This window comes from Chelonoidis abingdonii, chromosome 11, assembly GCF_003597395.2.
Source record: "Chelonoidis abingdonii isolate Lonesome George chromosome 11, CheloAbing_2.0, whole genome shotgun sequence".
Classification (NCBI taxonomy): domain Eukaryota; kingdom Metazoa; phylum Chordata; order Testudines; family Testudinidae; genus Chelonoidis; species Chelonoidis abingdonii.
Window position 1 is genome coordinate 45,411,159 of NC_133779.1, and position 23,514 is coordinate 45,434,672.

General features: G+C 59.1%; 1 protein-coding gene across 1 annotated transcript in view; it reads right to left on the bottom strand.

Annotated features, from left to right (window-relative positions):
- The window catches only part of INTS3 (integrator complex subunit 3), a 68,784-nt gene that overhangs the window by 14,758 nt on the left and 30,512 nt on the right, over positions 1-23,514 (bottom strand). The window contains exons 7-22 of the mRNA XM_032793638.2: positions 22,532-22,676; positions 21,421-21,550; positions 18,224-18,321; positions 16,323-16,514; positions 15,932-16,019; positions 14,856-14,935; positions 12,803-12,894; positions 11,130-11,236; positions 10,413-10,532; positions 8,906-9,035; positions 7,752-7,806; positions 6,646-6,749; positions 5,876-5,920; positions 4,888-5,007; positions 4,318-4,471; positions 1,388-1,456 (exon numbers count right to left, since the gene is read on the bottom strand). Of these exons, the coding sequence (XP_032649529.1) occupies positions 1,388-1,456; positions 4,318-4,471; positions 4,888-5,007; positions 5,876-5,920; positions 6,646-6,749; positions 7,752-7,806; positions 8,906-9,035; positions 10,413-10,532; positions 11,130-11,236; positions 12,803-12,894; positions 14,856-14,935; positions 15,932-16,019; positions 16,323-16,514; positions 18,224-18,321; positions 21,421-21,550; positions 22,532-22,676 (1,729 nt within the window). The remainder of the gene's footprint in view (positions 1-1,387; positions 1,457-4,317; positions 4,472-4,887; positions 5,008-5,875; positions 5,921-6,645; positions 6,750-7,751; positions 7,807-8,905; positions 9,036-10,412; positions 10,533-11,129; positions 11,237-12,802; positions 12,895-14,855; positions 14,936-15,931; positions 16,020-16,322; positions 16,515-18,223; positions 18,322-21,420; positions 21,551-22,531; positions 22,677-23,514) is intronic.

A 23,514-nucleotide genomic window follows, 5' to 3' on the forward strand; every position in this document is an offset into this window, starting at 1 on the left:
CAGTGACAGGAGCCAGCCGAGCTGAGCCACCATGACTCAAGCCTTTCCCATACCTCATACCATTTAGCTGCCTGCCAAGCAAAACTCCCTGGCTGAAGCGCCAGCCTTGCTGCAGCTGGGAAAGCATCTACCGAGCCATTTTGAAAACTCAGCTGATGTATAACTAGGGCAAGTTCCAGGGTTATCAGCCGATCGCGCTCCAGATGCACCCAGACAGCAGAAGTATTCAGTGCCTGGCTCTCCCCACCTTCCTCCCACGGACTATTTTTGGGTTTCTCTGAACTGATGTCATGGCAACTCCTGAGCGCTGCTGCTGGGAGAGGGTCTCCAAGCCGGGCTCAGCTCTCTGGATTGCCACATCAGGGTGGGGGAAGCCAGCTCTGGCCAGGGGCGAGCACAGCCCGGGCCCAAACCCAAGCATAATGGGCTCCTCTGGCCTGGGGCTGCCTGGAGGGATGGTCTCCCAGCAGCACTGCCCCCCTCAGTGCCGCAGTCACTCAAGTCGGGTTCCATCTCCTGGCTGAGTACTGCTGCAGCCTGCGTTGGGAGGGCATGGCAGCAGGAGGTGGCAGGGATGCAGACCACACTGCCTAGGCTACATCCAGGTGGTGGCCAGGGGAAGGAGCAGCAGCTGGGCCTCCCACTGCAGATCACGGGCCCCGGTTGATTGGGGGGGACCCTGACCCAAGGCTCCGGAGACCTCTTTCTGGGGTGCAGAAGCCTCTTGGCGTCTGCAGCACAAGCTTGTGTGCCGGAGCCCCAGTTCTGCAGGGTGAGAGCTGCCTCCTCACGCAGCATTTGCCAGCCAAGTGGGGGTCCCACTGCCTGCCGCTCACAGCGCTAGGAAGGGCTGGCTGGGGTGCCACATTTACCAGGAGTCCCACGGGATCTATGGGAGGCTTCCAACATCTCGCCCCTTTGCTCAGCTCCCCTCTCATGGGAGGGTTTAGCTCTGCGGCAGCCTTCTCCTCCCGCCCCCTTGCCTGCCGTTCCCACACAGCTGCAGCTCACCAGGGCTCAGAACATATCCAGCCAAATCCCTCTCCATGCTCCCACTCCCGCCTCCCTGCAGCAGCTCCAGGCCTTGACAATCCCTTGAAGGTCATGGCTTGGATTTAACAGACTGACCCTGCAGGCTGCGGCCCAGCCCCTCGGGGAAACGGGGCAGCCCCGTGGATTTAGAACGGCTGCTGCACAGCCCAGGGCCCCGGCCCACCCAACAACGAAGGGGTGCAAAAGGCTCCCTGGGAGATGGCAGCTGGCTCCGAGAATGGCACGTCCCGCCCTGCCTCTCTGCAGCTCCATGCTGAGCTCGGTCCACGTGCACCGGGTACAGAGGAGACGACACACACTGCCCCTCCCCACCGCGCAGAGCCCCCGCTCCTACCTGGGCCGAGTCTATGACGGCGACTATCATATTCAGCAGCTCCCCGCTCCGGAGGGTCTCGTCGGGGAACTGAAAGAGTTGCAAGCAGAATGGAGTTCAGGGAGAAGTGGACTTGGAGCCTTGAGAGGAGCAGGGGGAGAGATCACCCCTCTCCCAGGACAATGCAGGTACCCCACACTCCTGCCCTGCAGTCAGCTGTGCTGGATGTGGCTCCTGCACTGACCAGCTGCTGACTGGACCTAAACGAAACTCCTGGGGACCTGGCTGGCTCACAGGTCGCTCCCCAATTCACGGCAGCATTGCCCCACCTTGCACTCAGGGGAGAACGCTGCCTGCATCTCTCCCTGAGCAGAGCAGGGGGCACCCCAAGCTGGGGATGGCCAGCAGAATGGGGTTAGCAAAGCAGCAGGGCAGGGCTAAGACACAAGCTGATCCTTTTGCTGGGGTTTGAAAGGAATGGGAGGCAGGTGGATTCACTCAGCACTAAATCCTGCAAGCCAGGTCCCTGTCGGGAGAGCACAGAGGCTGCAGAGCGTGGCTCGGAGGGGCTCTCCCAAGGACGCTAACGTCAACGCTGGCCGTGCTGACCCGAGCAGACGTGTGGCTGCTTGGGGAAATCAGTTGGCCAGAGGCATCTCGTTAAGCCCCACGTTTCCCCTACATCTGCTAGTGTTTCAGCCTTTCGTTTGCTCCCCAGCTCCCAGGTGCTATGTGTTTGTGGGCAACTGCAGGGAACACACACCAAGAGGAAAGGGCAGAAGGCGGGTGGCAGAAGCGATCCTGGCGCAGCTCAGAGGCCCTCGACGGCAGCTGTGCCCGAGTGACGCTGGCCACGCCCCTCTTCGGAGGGGAATGGGTCTGAGCCCAGGGTGGACCGGGCCTGTGTTGGTCTGGCCCAAAGTGACTTGGGGCAGAGGATTGACACGAGGGGTTTCCTTGGCTGCCATCACAAGCAAGGGGCCCCTTTCTGAGCATGCTGGGGGAGGGGCGCTACACAGCGAAATGACTGAAGGACAAGGCCCCTCCCTGAAGTTTGTTAGTTATTTTCCACATTTCACTCCTCCTCCCCCCATTCATGCCTCTTCCCCCCAGAACAGCGTGGGCAGGACTCTCCCTAACGCCCAGCAGACGTGCCTAACCTGTCAGCCAGCCGGAGGCGATCAACGCACACTCACAGAACATGACCCGTGTCCCTTTCAGCGTGTCAACTTACCCCGCGAGTGCTAAGCCACAGCTCCCTGCAGTACTGGAGCAGGACGCTGGGCGGATTCCACCCTCTGGCCCTCCGCTCCCTGGGATCAGCTCAAATGAATTACTGCAGCCTCCCCCGAGTCGGGGATTGGAGCCGAGACTCGAGCCAACCCCCATCATCACCCTGGCAGGGAAAAGGTGACGGCTGTGCTGGCCAAGCCTGAGCCCCAATCTATCTAGATGTTGTGACGAACTGGGACTGTTCCTAATGTTTGCTCTGGATACTGTGTTGGTGCCTCAGTGTCCCCTAGGCAGTTCTTAAGTATCTGGCAGAGCAAAGGGCCAGTGCACCTAATGCCTGGCACTCTGTATCCTAGCAACTGATGGCCTGGGCCCCTCCTCTGCAAAGGTGCCAACTGCAGGTGTTGGAGACAAAGGGATCAGGTGACCTCCTGGCCCGGGAAAGGAGCTGAGCAGAGAGGAGGGGCTGGAGGGGTTGGTTAGTCTGGAGCTACCTGGGGATAAGGAGTGAAGTGCAGACCTAGGGGTCTGGCTCACTGCCCCCCAGAATGGACCCGGCCGAGGGGTCTGGTTCGCTGTATCTACAAGCTCTGTTTTAGACCCTGTTCCTGTCATCGAATAAACCTCTGTTTTGCTGGCTGAGAGTCACGTCTGACTGCAAAGTGGGGGTGCAGAACCCTGTGGCTTCCCCAGGACCCCGCCTGGGTGGGCTCGCTGTGGGAAGCACACAGAGGGGCAGAGGATGCTGAATGCTCCAAGGAGAGACCCAGGAGGTGAAGACGTGTGAGCTTCTTGCCCTGAACAAGTCTGCTCCAAGGGAGAGGAGGCTCCCCAAAGTCCTGACTGGCTTTGTGGGGAGCAGTTCCAGAGCATCGCCCGGGGACTCCGTGACAGACGTAACAGCATGAAGCTCCCACAGCCAAGCCCCCACAATCAGTGCACCACACAAGCCCAGCGATGATGCCTGCTTAGAACCACAAGATGGCTGACAGCGAGGACATGGGGACAGGCCAGGAGAAAACTCGCTCACTGTGTTCAGAGCAAAAAGAAAGTCAAGGCCAGTGCCTGAACAGTGCACTCGAGAACGTGCGACAGGGACCAGCCAGAGGGCCAGGGACCCGCAGCTTGGCAGGTTTTCGCCCTTCCGCGGCTAGACTTGGTTGGGAAGTGAGTCTTCCTAATTAGCTTCCACTTCTATGGCACCTTTCACCCACACCACTTGCAAACCTTGTCAACACCTGTAAGCAAGCAATTTACCCAGTGCTGAGATGCAGCCACTTCTGGGCGTACCATGACAGCTGCTAACAGCCAAACAGCACAGAGTAAGACAGGAAGTGCAGAACAGAGCTGTGTCTAATTGGAAAGATTAGGGGAGTGCAACATTAACACCCTGATACCCGCAAAAAGCACCAGGAGATTTCACGCACCTGGGTGTGGTCAGGACTCTGATTGAAGGTCTAGTTCAAACAGTAGCGCCCTGCAGGAGCACTGAGCCCTCTCGGTGTGCCAGGGGTGGGTCAGCAATTGAGAGAAGACCATTCCCTACTGATTTGCCAGCGCCTATCCAAGCACCTGGCAGAGGAATTAACCTGCATGGCCCAGGGCTGCCTTGCCCTGCTGACCTAACAAGATCCTAGCTCAGGACACCTCACGCCCGAGCTGACCGGGGTGAGCTGAAACGGAGACCACGGGGGCCCCTGCCTGGGCTGAGTTCTCACCTCGGTGTATATGGAGGGGGTGAGGTAACAGAGCAGCCGCACGTCATCCTCCTGGCAGGCCTTCATGTCCATCATCAGGCAGGTATGCAGGTCCCCCAGCTGCGTGGCCTGGGCAAACGACTCGTACAGGTTCATCTTCCCTGCTGCTGCTTTGCTAGAGGGGCCACAGGGCGACATGAGCGAGTGTCCCGGGTAGGGGACCCCGGGGAGGGATTCTGTCTGTTGCTCGGGGCTGGGCGAGGAGCAGCTTGACTCAGCTACCTGCCGAGGGAGCTTAGCCCCAGCCTGACAGCCCCCCAGAAGGCTCTGCCTGTGGACAAGGCTGCTCAGCAGGGGCCGCGGTGGGCGGGAAGGAAGAGCTCAGGATGAACCAAACACGAGCTGAACTGGGAAGACGACAAGCCCCTGCAGCCGCCTGGCTGGGTGGGAATCCCCGCAGCGCGCTCCCCGGGTGACAGCAGGATCACTTAGCGAGAGCTGCCTGCACAGCCCTCCTGGCTGGGTCAGCACTCAGGTCCATGACGGACGCAGCCGGCCTCTGACCCACCAACCCCGCCTGGCCGCTCCTACCTCGCTTTCAGGTAGTAGAGAAGGTGGTAGCCAATCTTGGGCTGTTTCTGATAGAGCTCAGACAAGAGATCCAGCAGCAGAGAGAAACTGCTGTTGTCTTCCTGCATCTGGCAGAGGTTCCTGGAAGGGGGCGGGAGGAGAACAGGGACATTCAGATGTGAGAGAACGGTGCCGAGTGCGAGGGTTCCCCTGTGCAGCCGGCGCAGGGAACCCCAATTCCTAGTCCTGCACGCTCCACGGGGCTGATTTGATAGGGGCTATGACAGCATTGTCCCTCCGCCCCGAGGATGGCTGCTGACATGCGGCACAGCGCCTGGGGAGACTTTGGCTTAGGACACCAGGGCAAGGCCTGACTCGTGGGAGGAGTCCGATGTTGTGCAGAGCAGAAGGAGCTGGGATTTCAGGGCCTTGTTTGAAAACTCCTCACTAAACAGGAGCCACGGAGCTAAAGTCCCACCATGGAGAAGGGCTGAGGGGAGGCAACGGGGCCTGAGACTCCACAGCGCTCACACCCCGCCCCCAGAAGTCCCACTCGGTGGGAAAGCTGCTCTTTAGTCACAGCTCCAAGAGCCAGGAATCCCCGGGCTGGTGTCACTGCAGCTTAATGGGGCATTTTAAACAGCAGGTAACTGGTGCAGACCCAGCCCTGGGTCAGCAGCGGCCTAGGACATCGCCACTGTCCAGCTGTCATTTGGGGCCGTGGGGAGTGGGCTGGGGGCTTGGCCCGGGGGCTTGGCCCAAGTGCTCCATGACACACACCGCCATGCAGCATCCTCTTGTGGGGCGCCTCTGCCTGGCCTTCTGCAGATAGCGCCTGGAGCTGGCCTGGCCTGAGTGCCCAGGACAGGAAATCCCGACGGCCCTGGGATACAAGGGGGCAGAGAGCAGCAGCGTCCGTCTTAACCTAGCTGTGCACAGTTCAGCTCGAACGGTGGGAGACACCAGAGAAAACCCTAAGCAGGGTCAGTTAAAGCTCAGGAAGACTCACCTAAATATTAGGTAAAGCGGCTTCCCCACCGACTCCTCCAGAGACCTGCATGGAAAGTGCATCGTCAGCCGGGCGGCCATGACAGCTTGGCAACACTCATCTGGGGCTAGAGGAAGCTAACAGGCTAATACACTTCCCTCCCCAGCATTCAGGGCCTGTTCGGCAGCATAGGGTAACCAGATGTCTCGATTTCTGGGACTTTTTCTTATATAGACGCCTATTACCCCCCACCCCCGTCCCGTTTTTTCACAGTTGCTGTCTGGTCACTCTGTGTCAGCACCCCGGCCGGTGGGGTAACCCCCATCGAATGGGCACAGATGGGGGTGCGAGAGACCACTGACAGAATGGGGAATAGAACCCAGGAGTCCTAACTCCTGCAACCAGGGGGAAGGCTAGGAATTACCGACTCAGCCTAGGTGGTGCCAGGTGGGGTCCTTGGATCTGGGGTCCCCAGACAGCAAGGGAGGAGCGGGGGCTGCCACTGGCGCTAGCTGCCACGCGTTGCTCATGCTAAGCAGCGTGGTGGGGGGTGGTATGTGGTGCACTGGGGAGAATGGTCTCATCAAAGCCCTGGGTGCTGCAGCTGTCTGCTCTGGCTTTGTGCCGTTCGTGACAGCTCTGGTGGTGCACGCTGGGCCAGATGCCGGCGGGTCTCCCTTGCTCCGTGAAGCTGGGGCCTGTGGAGCAGTCACTAGGAGCCGCGGAAGTTGTAGTGGGAAAAACCCAACGGCCAGCGCGAAAGGATGAAACAGAGAAAAATAAATCCATACTCCTCTGTGATTTCTTCTGGCAAGACCTCCCCGAGGAAGTGAGCCTTAAATAGCTCCTGCAGGCAGGATGCGAGGACGGATAGCTGCTCCGAGTCAAAGTCCTCCTGGGGCAAAGAAAGGCGGAAAAAGAGAAAGTCACCCACCAGCTCAGGTCCAGCCGCAAGGGGCAGGGTGAAGGCCCGGCACTGCTGTACATGGCAGGACACACCTGAGTGCCACCAGATCCATTCTGTTGCCACGGCACGGCAACAAGAGCCGGCTGTCAGAGCGGGTTACCAGTGAGAAGACGCCTGGGTCTGCAGCACTTCTCAAGCACTGCGAGACACTCAGCCACTAATGACTGGTAATTCAGGCTGCATCTGCAAAGGGCGACCAGAGACAGAGCCACACAGCTGGCAAGAGGACTCCACTCCTGCGGGGGCTCAGCACATGAGGCTATCGAACGCAGCTGCCCTGAGGACAGACGCAGCCTGCACATGCTGCAGTGGGCACTGGAATGGAGACCTCTGTGCTGAAGGTGGGTGGGGGATCTGCCCCATTTGGGACATGCTGGGATCTGCTGGGATCCTGGCAAGTGGCCAGCATGACCCGTGGCTGGCAGAGTACCACTGCGGCCCCTCGGGAGTTCCTTTGGGCTCTCACCCTGACATGTGCCCCAAGCCAACACTATCAAAGCAGGGGGAATCTATCATTTGGACATTTGAGATAAGCAAAACTGACAGGATGCCCCCTTGGCTCAGTGCCCGAGGGCACTTGGCACAGCTAGCATTCAGGGTAGCAAATACATCACCCAGCCTGCCAGCGCGCCCCTCACCAGAGCATCTGGGCACCAGGCTGCCTACCCTCACCTCCCAGTAAGAATCCCCCCAGCCTCTGGCAGCGTGCCCAGGCACCCAACGCTGCTCTGCGGGACCGAGACACTTGCTCACGGGTGTGCTTCCCCCACAGGATGGTGCTGCTTCCAGGAGATCTTTGCTTAGTCACATTTCTAAGCGGAAACATGAGTGCTTGGATCACGGAGAGCGACCTCCGAGCCCCCCCACCCCAGCCACTCTCATGTCACCCAGCCTGAGGCAGGAGCATCGCGTCCGGCTCTGTGCAGCTACCTCCAGGACTTGATCCACAATTTCCTGCATGACTTCACACTGGGCTTCCGTATCGCTGCAGCACAAAAACAAGAGGCAACGCAAGTTGCAGCGGGAGATAGCGAGAGTGGAGACAATGGTGTTTTGTACCCAGCCGGCTCTGCGCAGGGGCCCAAAGGACCCCAGCGCTGGAGGGGGGAGCGTCGGAGGCCCTGCTTCGCACTGCTCCGGCACGGGCAGGGAGGCAAGCCTACAAGCGCACATGGAGGGAACATGCTTCACTGCTACAAAAGCATTCTGCACATAAACAAACGAGCTGATTGACAGCGTAAGATTAAATGGGTCTAAAGCTGCCAGTGAGATCAGTGCGCCGTGCCGGGGTCTGGGAAACGAAGAGCTTTGTCAGCCCGCTGGAGATGGAGCTAATTCCAAAGTCACTGAGGTCAAGAGGGAGGACGGAGCATTCTGCAGGGGATGGGGACAGAGGGAAGGGAGTTGCTCTCCCAGGGCAGCCCTGGGCACTGTCCATGTGACAGAGCAAGCGGGACCCTGACTGGCCAGTATCTGCAGCGATTGTGGGGCAATACCCCAGTGGCCAGCAGGCCCAGCTAACCAGGGAAAATCAATGCTCCCACCATGGAGGACTGCGCCGCTCGCCCCGGGTTCCTAAGCCCCGACTATCCTGCGACTGTTGGGGCGTGTGGCCAGGGGGGATAAACTCAGGCCCTGTGAGAAAGGTGCTGCCCACAGAAGACAAACTAGTCCAGCTGGCACTAACCAGCTCCCTAGGGGTGCCAAGGATTGGGTGTGGCCCTGGAGACGGGGCAGGCTCCAGGCACGAGAGAAGAGCGTGGGGAGGCTTCCTCTGCACTGCTGAGGCTGTCCCTGTTCTGGGGACAGAGAATCCAGGGTTCTCAGCCAAAATCCCTTGCTGCGTCCCACAGAGAGTGGCTCCGAGGCGGTTACTCTGATAAGCATGGACAGGACCCCAGTGCCTGCGGGAGACCCCGGTAAAAGACACAGCTCACAGACTTGACCCCCACACCTCCTTCGGACAAGCCCTCCATCGCAGGGCTTTGGGTGCAAGTGTCTGCAGCGCTGCATTGACAGCGCTGGAGTATCCCACATGCTGCTACATGCAGACCCACAGAACAGAGCGATTGGCCAAGACCAACCTTCCCTTCTGCAGTAACAGGACTTTATCCTTCAAAGACTCGTCCAGCTGGTCCAGGAAAGGTGTGATGTCAACAGGCTCCTCAACGATGGTTTCTTTGATTGGATGGAACCTGAATTCCCTCTTCTTCCCTGCAGTGGAGAAAACAACTGAGGTTCAACTGAGCTGCCTGCGTGACGGGGCCTGGAAAGTGGTGGCACCACCGCAAACCTGAGCCACCAGCCAGACCCAATGGAAACCACTGCACCACCCGTGCTCAGAGTGACACTGCTGGGTACAGGAGCACGCCACATTCAGCAGCCTGGTTTCGTGTCCCCGTAGCCCCAGATGTGTGGGGTACGAGCTGGGACCTGGATCCCAAGTTTGGAGGCATTCAGAGCTGGGCTCTGGGTCAGGCCCATCCCCAAATATTGGCACTCTGCTGGTTATCCAAAGACCCCCAAGTGCTTTAATAAGTCAGAAGCCTCCCAACCTCTGGGGTAGGCAAAGGGGAGAGTTCAGAGAGTGGCAAACCGAGGTATCCCGGCTGCCTTCTACACCCATCCCCAGTTCCACAATGTGCCCCAAGTCACAGTGCGCAGCAGCGGTGGGAGGGACGGAGCCCAGGACTCCCAGCGTCCAGCGCTGATCACCGAAGGCCGCAGTACAGATGGTGCATCATGGAGCTGTGAGGATCAGACTATCCAAGGTCAATCGCGCTTTCAAGCTTCCTGTGTGTGTGGATTTGGGGCCGGCACACCTAGCGCTCTGCAGGGCACCAGCCCGCAGCACTGCAGACAGCAACCCGCTCCCGCTCAGGCTGGGCTGCTCCATCCCGCTCTCTGACGACCCTGCCCCACCCCAACACATCCCTCTAATCAGAGTGCTGGGGAGACTACAGAGCTGTTCCACCAACGCCCGCTGAAGAAATGATCCCAGGTGCCTGCAGCTTCTGAGAGCAGCAATTCTGGCCTCCAGCAGACCAGCCAGCCCCGTGGTGCCACTCCAGATTCCCAGAGAGGCTGCTGTGAGTGTAACGAAAACCAAATGTGCCAACAGTTATCAGGGGCCAGAGAGGGCTGCCTGAGAAAGGAGCGAGCCCGTTCCCAAGCTGGCCACCCAGGGGTGGCCAGGGGTTCCCCAGCCAGCAGTGCACCCTGGCTCGGCCTAGCCTGGTTCCCATTTCAGCAGGAGACTCAGACCCCAGGAACCCGGGCCCACGTGACCTTCCCCGGCGCTTGCAGGGGTCAGCTTCCCGGCACCAGTTAATGACTGCAGAGCGCTCGGTAAATGCCCAGGGCCCCCTGCCCTGTTTGCAGGAGATTTGCCCCAGGCTCAGTGACTGTTGCTTGCAGGGAGAAGAGGCTTTCTGGGAACTGTGCTCATGGCTTGTTCTCTGGGGCCCGGTCGCTGGGAAGGAAAGGAGGCAGTGCGTGCGCAGAGAGGCAAGAGGCCACTCATTGGGCTGGGTAAATATAGCAGCACTTGGAGGGCATTACTGGCCAATTACTGCTGCACCAGCCTCTCACCTTTGCTATTCAAATCCTCTTCATCGTCACTAAAGGCAGCCTCGGCATTGTCATAGCAACTGTCATCCTTGTCAGACATGTGATTGTCCATTTCCATGGAAACCGGCTCCTCAATTTTGACTGAAAAAACGAAGGCACAGGAGTCAAAATGGGAGCTGGGTTACCCTGGTCATTCAGAGCGCCCTGTGGGCAAGGCAGAGTCCTGGGGCCACTCCACAGGTCTCTGAGAAGGGGGCAGTGGTGATGAGGGACCCGGCAGTTTATCTGGGGGTGCTCCCAACCCAGTGACACGATCTGGAAGCCCCACGCAGAGCACAGAAGTTTTCAGAGCTATGTATCACCCTTCCTGCTTAGCCATCATCCAGGCTGGCAGGAGAACCCGAGGCCAATCCCAGCTGGAGGTGCCCAATGAGATGCAAGCCGGAGTGGAGTCCAGGGTAAAGGGCTAGCAGTGGCGGGCGCCCAAGTTTGAAAGATTTGCCCTACGAGCCTGGCTTTCAGCAGTGCTAAGCGCTCGCAGCTCCCATGGCATTCAGCTGCTCTCCGGTGCTCGGTACCTCTGAAAATTGAGCTTGGGTTCCTAGACTCATGGCTGTAAAACTCCAGCCACCCAACGCAGCGCTGCCTCAGTGAGTCTGCAACTCTGAGAGCCATGAGCTGGCCAGGAAAGCTCCTCCGCAGCGAGAGGTGCTCTCCTGTAGGATCCGGGTGCTCTACCTTCGATGGGTGGTGAGGGCGAGCTGCAGAACTCCGGGAATTTCTCCCTCAGCATGGCACGGAGCTCCTTGTCTAGCTTGGGGTTGTCAAACAGAGGGGCCAGAGGTCTGCATAGGGAGGAGGAAAGGGATGAGAAATGGCCAAGCTAAGATACATTTCCTGCCCATGCACCGAACCGGCCAGCTCCCTACACCTCCCTCCTGGAACTGGGAGCCCAGAGCAGGAGCCCCCAGGCCCTGCAGCTGGTAGGCAGAGGCCCAGGCTCCCTTGCCCTGGACGAAGGTCAGACTTTAGTGCAGGAGGAGGATCAATCGGCACTGGCGCTTCCTGCCTGGCTGCTGGTCACCCAGCGTGCCTGGGAACACACTTCAGCTCTGATGTCCTGAGACCACTAGCTAGTCCCCCAGGCACGTGGGCCACGCCTCAGTGGAGTCATTGAAAGCTGGGCATGGGGAAGAGAGAGAATCAACTGCCCAGCACACAGGTCCTGGCCAGGGAAGAATCAGAAAACTTCTCCCGTGGGCACTTGCTGCTGGTGATCACCATCTGCTCCCAGGGTGGGGTGGGGTGGGGAGGGGGAAGGAGACCACACTGAGGTAACTGCACCTGCGTTGCTACAGCCCCACTGGCACTGACTCCCCTGCTTTCGAGGGCAGGAGCAGAGAGCAAAGGGAACAGCACAGGGTGTCTGGCTCCGGACAGCTCCGTGCTGATCTCTGGCCACTTGGTTCAGCCTTCTGGCTTGGGGGACTCTAGTGCCCAGCCCCAGGCCCTGGCACAGACAAGGCTTCAGTTCTGGCAGCTATCAGGACTGCTTCTGCCCTGGACTCCATGGGTCCAGCCCAGCTCTGTCCCCAGGCTAAGCCTCCTGCCCCTGGCAAGCTCTGCTGCCCCAATGGGCTTTTCTGTTCTAAACAGCGTTGTCCAAAGAGCTGCAGTGCCCAGCTGAGCCAGATGGGACGAGGCATTTCTGGCAGGAGAGCTCTGTGGCTCTGGCCAAGTATCAGGGGACAGCAGCACACCCCCCGGCTCCCATCACAGCAAGATCGTTAGCGGCAGCCTGTTCCCGGCCCTGCTGCCAGATCCTTGCTCTGTACTGAGGGCAGCATGCCCACCCCCAACAGCTCCGCCCACCCCAGCTCAGAGCCTTTCAGTCCCCACGGATTAGGGGGACTAGTCAGGGGCCTGTTCTCCAGGGGCTGGGTGTAGCCTCACTTCCCCGAGACCGCTCTGCTGTGTGAGCTGCAGGCTTGAGATGTCCCCTTCCCGCCTAAGGATCCGTGGAGTCTGTGGGCAAGGGGTTCTCGCTGGGAGCAGGGGAACCCAGCTGTCGCTAACAGCTGGAATGTTTGCAGGCTGGCAGCGGATGTGAGGCAGGCTAGGAAGGCACCTGCACGTGTGTTCGCCTGGCAGCACAGTGGCATGTGCCTACTGGAGAGGGCGGGAGCTCATCTAACCCACCCTGGCCTGAGCTGCGGATCTCAAGACCCTCACTCTTGGGCAGGATAAATCTATGGCTGCGTCTTACGCCACAGACCACAACTCAAATCAGTTCCCCTGCTCTGTGTGAGAGGTTTGTCTTTGCTGGGCCAGAGACAGACGGAGCCTGGGCAGGGCAGGGCAGGGCAGGGGAGTGCAGCTGCATGATCGTATTGAACCGAACGTCTCCTTACGCCAGGACTCGCTTCTCCACGATGTGGGTGAGGGAGTTGAAGACGCCCTGCCGGACGTGAACCTCCAGCGGCGGGTAGAAGTTGGGAATGATCTGAAAGGGGGATGGAGAAAACAGAGTTGTGCAGCTCGCCAAGCCCTTGGCCTGGCCCAGCGGTTTGGGAGGCCGAGAGGCTGCAGACCCAGCCCCGCCAGCCGAGGGGGTTTAGCAGCTTGTCACAAGGCCAGTTCACTGCCTGACTGGAATCAAACTGCCCTGGCCACTTGAGCAGCAGACGAACACACACCGCGGAACTGAGAGAAGGTAGCAGGAGAGGGTTTTACCCCCATCTCCCCTTCCCTCTCCCGTCCCAACGCCCATGCCAGGTTAGTAAAGGGGGATTTGGCTGAGTGACTCTGCAGCTGCACACCCTGACCCCGTCTAGGAATTTGCCCCTCGCTGTTCTCGTCCAGTTTTACTGCAGAGCTGAGCGTTTTGAGGGTCGGCCCCTGGGGTCGGGAGCAAATTAGGAGTTTCAGGGCAGCAGGGACGAGGGGGGTTCTGTGGAACAGGGAGCGGTGATGCTAGCGACAGGCAAACACCCACATGTGCTGCGCTTGGCGAGTGCCCTTGTGGATCGCGGCCACTACAGCAGGCTGTGTTGGGGCCGACTGGGGACAGAGAGAGCATCAAATGCAGCCATCCTGCCTCTACCCACCAGAGCCCACTGCTGGGAACAATAGCCAGAGTGAGGGATCACTCTGAGCTTCTCATGTATCAGTCTCCCCCGGGGCTGGCAGCGCGACAAACAGCTGCTGCGCAGGTCCAGGCTGGTCCCTCTCTACGCCAGCTTCTTGGACTGAAAACACTGGGTGAGCTTTCCGGTGGTGACTGCATGTGCAAAGCCTGGCGTACTGCTCTGTCCAGGTGCATCCAGATCGCGCTGCCTGCCCCACCAGCTACCCAGCTGAGCATTCCTGCTGCTCTTCCATGATCCCCCCTCGGTTTAGCCTGGCTCACTGCTCTGTCCATGTGCCATGCACATCCTGCCCGCGCTGCCTGCCCCACCAGCTACCCAGCTGGGGGTTTCTGCTGCTCTTCCATGATCCCCCCTCGGTTTTTCCATCCTTCCCATCTCTGAGGGATGGAGCTTCAGCCTCCTCCTATCCCCGACCCCCCCCGGAGACAACACTCTCTGCAGGGGCTGAACCTGCACTCCCTAACGAGGTGAGGCATGGGTGGTTAGGTTAATTACATGCAAAGGGCAGGATAGCACAGAGCAGCCTCTCCAGCTGGATGACAGCTCCTGTAATTGCTGCCAGCCTCTGCTCTGGGGCTAAATGCAAACCCGGTGACCTGCATGAAGATACACTAGTGCCACTGAGCATCATCAGGCAGTGAGCGGCGGTGCCTAGGCGCTGCCAGCCTTGGCAGCTGGGGAGAGCACAGAGAGTGATGGGCCACAACTCAAATCTCTCAGAGGGATCCCCTGGGAACCTTCACAGTGTCTGGGTGCCAGGCTGGGGGGGACATCAGGGAATCCCCTCTGCCTCAGTGACCAGACAGAACGGCAGTTCCAAGGCGTCTAGACTGTGCCCTTCATCCCTCTGCATCCTTCCCCTGCCGCTCTCCCTGCTGCCTCTTCACACCTCTCCAGCTATCCCCGTGCTAAGATCAGCCTCCCGCTACGTGGGCCAAGCACTAACCCCCTGCCTTCCCTCTTCCCCAATGCCTCCCCTGTATGACTCGTTGCCCCGCTTGGGGGCCTGAGTTTGCTGTAAGCTCTTGGGGGCAGGGACCTTCCCGATAGGCCCCCACTGAGCTGGTCTGGGGTTGGTTTTAGCAGAGTCGGGTGACGGCTCAGCCACACAACACCTGTTCGGCTGGTTTCCCCACCCAATGACATCGCTATCAATGCAGTGAGGCTCCTCTCTGCCCTGTCAGTGGCTAGGAAAGGTCCCAGGGCAGGCAGGGGGTGGAACTGAGCTTGTTAGAAGAGCTGCTTTCACAGCGGCCCCTTGTGAGCCCAGTCCCACTGTACCAGCCAGGCAGCGCAGGGAGCCGGGGGAGCTTACCCGGCACATGAAGTCCAGCAGTGTGGCTGTGATGGCAGGGTGGGGCTTCATGGAGTGATTCATCACCAGAATGGCCGGCTCTGGAAGGCAGAGAGCAGGAAACCCGGTCATCCCACACTGTGCGCCAGCACTTCATGGGCCCCAGCTGAGAATGGGAGATGCTGACAGACGGGACTCAGCGAAACCTCCCTTCCACCCACCCAGAGTAAGGGCAAGACACCCCCTTTGGCTCCTACACACCTCGACCCCATTCACTCTCCCCACCTCTCCAGAGTGTGCGCTTCGGGTTCAAGCAGGCCCTGAACCAGACCCAGGTCAGAGCAGTGCCATCTGCTGTCACTCCTGCAGCCCCCCTCCCTGGGGCTCGAGTGCAAGGCGGTGTGATCAGACCGCCTGCCTGCCTCCCACCCCCACGCTTTGGCCCGCACAGGCAGGGGCCTTCTGTGGCCAGCCAGAGCCCAGGGGAGACGTCTGCTGCTGCAGCATGGAAACCACAGCTCAAAGCGGCTCTCGTGCCAGCTTGCAAAGCCCTGCCAGAGTTCATACAGGGCTGGGGAGGGGAGAGCGGGGCTGGATGGAGACAAGTTATCAGGCTCTAGCTAGCTAACAGACCCCATTACCACTGCCTGCTTTGGAACTCCTTCCCTGACCGCTGACCAAGCGCAGAGCTCCTGGCTTTGGCTCCAGGGGTTGGACTCCAGAGGGGACTGGGCCACACGCTACCAGGGGAGAGAGATACCATCCAGCGCTCACCAGCCTTCCCACTGCTCTACGCAGAGCAGAGGCCTGTGTCGAGGAGGCTCCTCCCCACAGACACCTGGGCATATGGGATGGGACCCGACTGTCCCTCTAGCAACTGGACCGAGAACGAACGAACTCACAGAACTGCTGGGGACAGCGAGAGGCAGAATACTCCCTCTCCAAGGCCACCCCCTTGAGCTGGCCAGAGGCTCTGTGGAGCCAGGCAGCTCTGGAGATTTCAGTATTGGCTTGGAAAGCATTGGGGGTGGGGATGCAGGGAAAAGGGGCTGGCCCGTCTCCCCCAGGGGAGGGTGCGGAGGCAGCAAGCACAGTACCTATGTTCATGATGTTGTCCTTCTCGGGGCTGAAGAAGAGCCAGTCATAGAACAGGGCAAGCTTGGCATTAGAAGCAGCAACATTGGACTAGGGGAAGAGAGGTCACGTGATCAGGACGGCAGTAGCGTCCCCCCAGCCCACGCCCCCACCGATCTCCCGCTGCCCCGGTTCTGCCAGGCTCTGCCCTGCCTTGTTTTACAAGAAGGAAGGGTGGCTGGAGCCCGAAGCTGGGACACTGAGATCCAGCTTCCTTTTGGAAAATCCAACCCACATATCTGTCACACACGCTCCCCCAGCGACTTGCCCAGACAGAGATGAACACCCTGGGCTCTCTGAATGGCACTGGGCATGTTACCCCCTCCGCCCTGGTGCCCCGCCCCACACACTTACCGTGCAGGTGGTGAGTAGCCAGCCAATGATGGCCCAGCGAGGGAGGATGTCAGAGCTCAGCACCTCGTTGGACGGATGGACCACTCCACAGATGTAGCGGATGAGGTCGCAGCGCAGGGACTGGCTGTCTGGGGTGGACAGGTACTGTCGCTGGAACCAGTCCTGGTATCTCTTCTGCTGGCCAAACCGCACCTGGAGGGGGAGGAGAAACACACAGGTAGTGGCAGACACACTGAGTCTGGTTCAGAGACAAGAGTCTCTGGGAGGACAGGCCTGGGACACGGAGCCTTCATTTCGGAGCTGCCTTGGTTCCAATCCAGCGGAGGATGCAAGTGGCCAACAGTAGCCACAGTGACTCTCCAGCACGTCCCCGGGCAGCATCAGCAGAGGGCAGGGAGTGAAAGGGCCAGAGAACAAACTCCCACCACCATGCCCCCTGCACTGAGGGCAGGCTTCACTAGCTGGACGGACAGAACCGAGGTTCCTGCCAGAGACACACCCTGCGCACTAACACCCCACAATGCACTCTCTGGGACCCAGGTGCAGCTCGCAGACCTTCCAGGTTCGTTTCCTTCCCACGACAAGCTGCCGCAGCACGAACCCTGCCTGGTGTTTGCCCACCGAGAAAGGTGGACCTTGGCATCACTGTGGGGTTCCCGTCCCCTCTGGGAAGGGGCTGCAGCTTGGCAGAGCTCAGCTCACCCACCATGCAGCAGCCATACAGAAAAAGCAACCCCCTAGAAACCAGCCAGCCCGCAGCAAAGCTCCCCCGCGAAGCCAATGTAATGCCTTTTAAGGAGTGTCTCAGGCACGCTTCGCTCGGCTCCAGCCAGCCACCCTTCCTTCCCTCCACTGGCGTACGGTGGCCAAAGGGGGATTAAAAACATGAATGTTCACCAGACTCCTGACTCCAGCTCCACATTCCGCCCCCTTGCAGAGATCTGCTACCCAGGGTCGCTACCCCAGCACATGAAACCAGCAGCAGCTATACAACTGCAGCAGCAGAGGCGTAAAGACACCCCCCCCCCCCCCCCACAGCATCACACTCTGACACCGTGGGGCTAGGCGTCCCATTCAAAGGCCACTAATCCAGACAGCCTAAGTAAACAGTCGGCGGGAAGCCTTTCTACATCCAGGGCCAAATTCCATTCTTGGCAACACTAGTGTAAACCCGGAGCAACTCCAATGAAGTCATATGGAGTGACTCCAGATTTACAGGGCTGCCAATGAGCAAATCAGCTGGTCCACCTGCTCTCCTCCTGCCACACCCCTCTCTCAGAGGACTCTGGAGTTGGCTGAAGACTCAGCTTTCCTGGAAAACAAAGTGAAAGGCTGAGCAGGCTCAGCCAAGGGGGCGCCACTTCCCCCATTCTGCTGATCCCAGTGGGTCCATGGTGACCAGCAGCTGTCGCTCAGTCACTGGGTCAAACCCAGATCAGGCTGGTGACAGTCAATCTCTTGTTCTCAGGCCCGTTCAATCACCGCCCTGGCCCCCTTGTAGAGAGGAGACTACCTGGGTCCCAGGCGGCGAAGCACCCTCCCAGCCTGAGGGTGGTCTCTTCAACCCAGGGCTGAGCCACCCCAAAGGACAGCCTGGAGGGACCCTGCTCATACAGGGCTGGCTCTGGGGATTACCAGGGGCCTCTGCTTTCCAGAGCTGTCAATCTGGCACCTTCCCTAGTGCTAAGGTCACACTTACTTACCTGCAACTTCACCTGCACAGAAACTGGCCTTCACCTAGCCGGCTGCACCAGGAGCAGCTGGGGAAGGAGGATGGATGGGATAGGGTAGAAGCTCTCCAAGGGCCCCCATTCTCTAGAGCTCATGAACCCCCAAATCCCACTGTGACCTGATTTCCCTCTCCCCTGGCTGGGATCCCTCTGGAAGAGCAAAGCTGTTACCCGGGATGTCATGAAGAGCAGCTTGGTCTCCATGTCAGGGGTGAGTCGACAGGCCAGGAACTTGCGAGAGGTCCTCAACTGAAGGAGCTGCAGGACACCTAGGAAGAGGAAAAGCCAAGAGGTCTGTACCTGCGCATCCCCAGCCAGAATCACCATGGCACCTGGGGAGGCCGACCCCACTGTCCACACCGGCTCCGAAAGCTCCTGTTAGATCAGGGCTTTGGGTATCAGGAAGGGGTGGAGATTTCGCTAAGGCTCCTGCACTAACCACTGGACCATGCTCCCTCCCAGAGCTGGGAATGGAACTCAGGAGTCCTGTTCCCACAGCAGATTCCCCATCCCTGCTAGATCATCCCTGGGAGAAAGCACAAGGACAGTTTGGGTTTTAACTGGGGTAAGTAGGTTCCCTGTCAAAAGGACAAACGTAAGCCTCCAGACATACCCTCACCTCACCCTGTGCTCACAAGGGCACTGCCTTGGCTCAGATCTCCCCAGCCCTGCCCTAGTGGGGACCCGAGGCATTCTCCAGCAGCTGCGTGCTTTGGACTGAGAATGGAACTTGTGCTCATAGGTCGGTGAGACGCTGACAGCCTCCCCACTGCAGGCCTTGGGTCAGCCACAGCACACGCACAGCACCTATTCCACTGCCAAGCAGTCTCTGGGGCCCATTCACTCTGACCCTCTCCACCAAGGCTGCCAGCAAGAGACCAGCGAGTGCCAGCTGTGATGCAGCCACCTGTGTGCCATGTGAGCCGCTAGCTTGTCTCAGCTGCCCATGAGCCAGCAGGCTGATGGCAGCCCTCTACTCCATTGCCAATCGGGCCCCCACGGCACAGCTGTCCAAAAGCACTGGGGATGGGGGTCCCAGTCCTCAGGGCTAGACGGGAGAGGAACCCCCGGATGGCGAGGGGAAAGTTTCACCGAAAGACGAAGAGGGGAAGAAAGATATAGATGAAGGTCCCAGAGGCCAGAGCCAGGTGAGGTGTGAGAAAGGGAAGCTGTGATACCGTCAGAGGAGGCCTGTCGCTCCTTGGCAGGACTTGACTGATTTACAGATCTGCAAGGGGTCAGAGGTACGGACACCAGGTGCACTTTGCTCTGTTGGCACTGAAACCATTTCAATACACCCGAAACCCCATCCTCACCTCCAAAGGGCGGGTAGAGAGGAGGAGAAAGGTTTTGCCTGCTTAGAAGCAGAGTGCCTGAATGCTGGCTCCCCGGAGCTCTGCTTGGAGTGAGCTGCACATCAGGGAAAGGCAACCTCAAAAAAGCCCACCAGGCGCTCGGGAGGGAACAATCACAGCTCCCTGAGGCCCCAGCTCTCCTGCAGGGCAAGGCCTCCCTTCTCTGGCAGCCCCAGCACTTTGCAGCAGGCTCCCTGGGCCTGGCCAGCCTGGGAGTTCACAGCACATGGGATCGAGTCAGTATCAAATCCGAACGCAGATGTAAATAGCCAGCTGCCAGAGGTAACTGCGGTCCTGCAGCAGCGCACAAGGGCAGAGAACAGCAGCAGTACAAAACCAAAGGCAAAGTGCAGTAGGAAGATTTGAGGGGGGCGGGGGGAGACATGGGACACATGACCGTACAGCCCTACAGCACGAGGTGCCAGCTGTGTGGATGCTGGGGAGAGGAGACAAACAGGGACAGCTGCTGACTGATTTCCCCGGGTGAGGGGGAAATTGCTGGGAAGCTGGAGTAGCGCCTGTGACATGCCCAGGCTCCCCAGGGACAAACAGCCTCATTGGTCAGCGGGGGAACTAGTTGGTGGTTGGGGTAAATTCTCAGTGAATTTAGAGCAGAAAGTAGAGGCAGGGCTGAGCACCTCTCCCTACCCTAACGATGGGCAGAGCTGCACACACCAAAGCCTCTAGTACCGCATCCCAGCCCTGACACCCAGGGACCCTCCTTCAGGGATGAGGAGAGCTCAGTTACGGGGCCTCTTCAGCCCTTGGCCTCTACCCCGAGGCTGCCAATTATGGGGGCAGGCCTGGCAAAGGGGAAGGAGCCTGGGATCAGGAGGCTTAATGAGGTTTTGATTAGAAGATACATGCTGTGAGCTTGCCTGAGTGGAGCCAAAGTGCTATTAACACGGCCCCCCGGGACAAGGCATTGGGATAGCGGATTTTAAGTCCTCCTTTGGAAAGCTCATTAGGACTGCTGCCGAACAGCTAACGAGGAGATGGCCTCCAGAGGAGGGAATAATTTATACTAAGACATATAGAGATCTAAAATAAAACAAGCCTATTTTAATCTGGCCTGTGCGGGGAGCTCTGTAACGGAGTGTTCCTGCTCGTCGGGTGTGCCAGCGCACTGGGGGAAGAGAATCACAGCAGCATCTGCTGCCCTCGCTCACTATTTCTAAGGTTCCCCAGCACTCTTTCCCAGGGAGTTTGCAGAACTCAGATGCTTTCTATCACTGGGATCCACCTGCAGCTTTGTTTTCAGCTCAGACAATTAAAAATAGTAATTACAATGAAGGAAGCTTTAAGCCCAGAACATGTAATCAAACGGCACCATGCTTTCCTGGGTTCTGGTTGCCTTCTCCCTACTTGTAATGAAAGCTGGCTGAATTATTGACCATGCCATCTGGATGGCTCAGAGCCAAGATGTGCACCAGGCCCTGGCAGTATGTAAGGAAACAGGGAAACCACCTGGGGGACAGTCTGTGGCAGGAGACCCAGCCCAGCTCTTTAGCTCCCCACGGCCAAGGGGGCAGTAGGCAGGGCACATCTTACTGTGTTGAGTGGCTCTGGAGGGGAATCTGTCTCTGCCAGAGCGGGACTCATGAATGGCCTTTTAGGGGTCTGTGCGCAGGGGATCCCTCTCCTCCTAGAGGACAGACCAGAATATAGGAGCTGAGCAGCAGCCAGCTGCTCAAACTCTGCTGAGGATTCATGTTTGGCCCCAGGTGAGTCATGGAACCCCAAGGACGAGGGCTCTACTTGAGGGGAACGAGCCCTGGGGGACGCTGGGACACCCAACTACTGCACTGGATTCTGCCCGCAGTCCAGCAGCGCAGACTAAGCGGTGCGGACAGTCCTCTCTCACACCCGCCTGTCCCTTGGCTGTGTGCGTCTAAGAGGATGCAAAGGTGTGTGAGCAGAGGCGCTGGGACACCATGTGTGGCTGACCTGTGGCCAGAGAGCCCCGGCAGCGGCTCTGGGGTAACCTCCCCTCCGCCCCAGTGCCCCACCTACCTGTGAACTGGGCGCTCAGCGCCTGTGGATTGTGGATAATGTCTTTCCAAAGCTGCTCAAACTCTGGTATCCTAGCAACGTTCTGCAAGAGTCTCACCAGGTCCCGGCCAATCATGAAGCAGTCCATGAACTTGAGGAAGGGAGAGGAGAGATCATGCATTGTTTACCTGAGGAGGGGGCTGTGGGCAGGGATGGGGGAGGGACTGGGAACATTCAGTTCTTGAACCTGAGAGCAGGCTTGGATGAGTCACTCTTTGCACATTTCCTCTCCTGCCCTGGCAGGCTGCTCCCTTTTGAAGACAGCAGGTTCTAAAGGGGCTGGGTGACAGGAGGGAAGGTCATTGGCTATTTTAAAATGTTCTCTGGTGTAAAACAAACAAGGGGGCCGTAAATCTAGCGCTTTATCTCCACAACTGTGGACAGGCTCTGAAGCTCTGCGCTTGATGCTTGAGCCGACATGCCTAGCTCAGGAGAAGGCGGGGGGGAGACAGATGTGCGGTACAGGGGCTGACCCCTACCGGCTGCGGAGAGCCATTTGGGCCAGCAGGACTGATAACCCTGAAGGGAAGCATGGCTCCAGAGCCCTCCAGCCTCCTCTGCCAAGCTGGGGGTTCTGTGGTTTCTAGAGCATGGGTGGAGATTGGCTGCCACGCTCCAGTCAGCCAGCTGCACACTTGAGATGCTGGCACTTTGGGGGGCTGCAGCTGGCCAACCAGAAGGCATTGGTGCCTGTGATGGACTTGAGGGAAATGGGCCTGGACACGGGACAGAGGCCCCACAGGAACTAGCCCCATAAACCAGCTGTTCTCAGTGCCAGGGGCAAGAAAGCTGGGCTAAGAACACGCCAACCAATGGGCAAACTTCCAGTCAGGCATGCAGGGAGCAGAGCCCACCGCTTCCGATGTCACAGCCACTGCGAGTGCCGCTGCCTGTGCCCCAGACTGCATGGGGCTAGCTGAAGAGACACCCAGACTGGCAGGGCTCAGGCTCCCAGCGGAGGAAGGAACAAAACCAGATGTTTGCTGGGACAACCAGGTCTCCCCCCGCCCCCACAACTGCACCCAGACACTCCCTCGGAAGGGGAACGCTCCTGCTGCCAGCACCCGCTCACCCGTTCCCGGAGCAGGGAGATGCAGAAGTCCACCTCCTTCTGGCGCAGGGCCTGGAGCTGCGAGGTGCCGTGATGGTCCACGATGAGCCGCAGGTAGGTGTACACAGCCATGGCAATCAGGATATTGCTCTTCAGCACCCACTCTCTGGAAGCAAGCGAGGGACAGCACCTTGAGCCACCACCACCCTCCTCTCCAGCCGAGACCTGCTAAGTGCTTTACTAGCATTAGTCCCCAGCCTGGAGGTGGGGAAACCGAGGCATGGGAGGAAGCAACTTCTCCAAGGTCACAACTCAGCAGGTCCTGACCCCCAGCCCTGCTCTAAACACTGGATCACACGCTTCCTGGAAGGGGTCAGGAGCGAACTATACAGCTTACCCAGACTATGATGAGAGCCAGTCACCTCTCCCCTGCAGCCTGTTATCTGTCAAGGCCCCAGGCCCATCAAATCCAGCCTCTTGCATCTCCCAACCCCGAGCTGGCGCATGCTCAGCCCAGCTCACCCCACAGGGATACAGGCTTTTTCACCCAGCACTAGTGTGCAGGGTCCCCCACTTGGGGACTGAGTTACAGCTGGCCTTTCTAAAGCTGCAGGGTCTTTCCCCCTGCAGAAGAACAGATGGCACAGCCCTATGCTCAGGTAGCCACAAACTAGCGTGAGAACATCCTCCTGCCCCCGGCCCCAGCTTTATGCCTCCCATCATGCTGCCCACTTGGTCTGTGCCCTCATTCATCAAGTGTGGCCTCTCCGCCACATCCCAGCCCTGATGGCGACGCCTCCTCTCTCTGCCAAGAGCCTGCTCCCAAGCTGGTGCCTGGCTTCTCCTACCTGCACTTCAGCAGTCTGGGGCTGGGCGGGTTTCCCTGTGTGTACAGACAGTGCTGCATACATTTACGGGGCCATGCAGCCTCGGCCGGCTGTGGCACCCTGCAGGGTAACTATGTATGCTGGTGACAAGGGAAATCGGTTGCTGCGCCAGAGAGA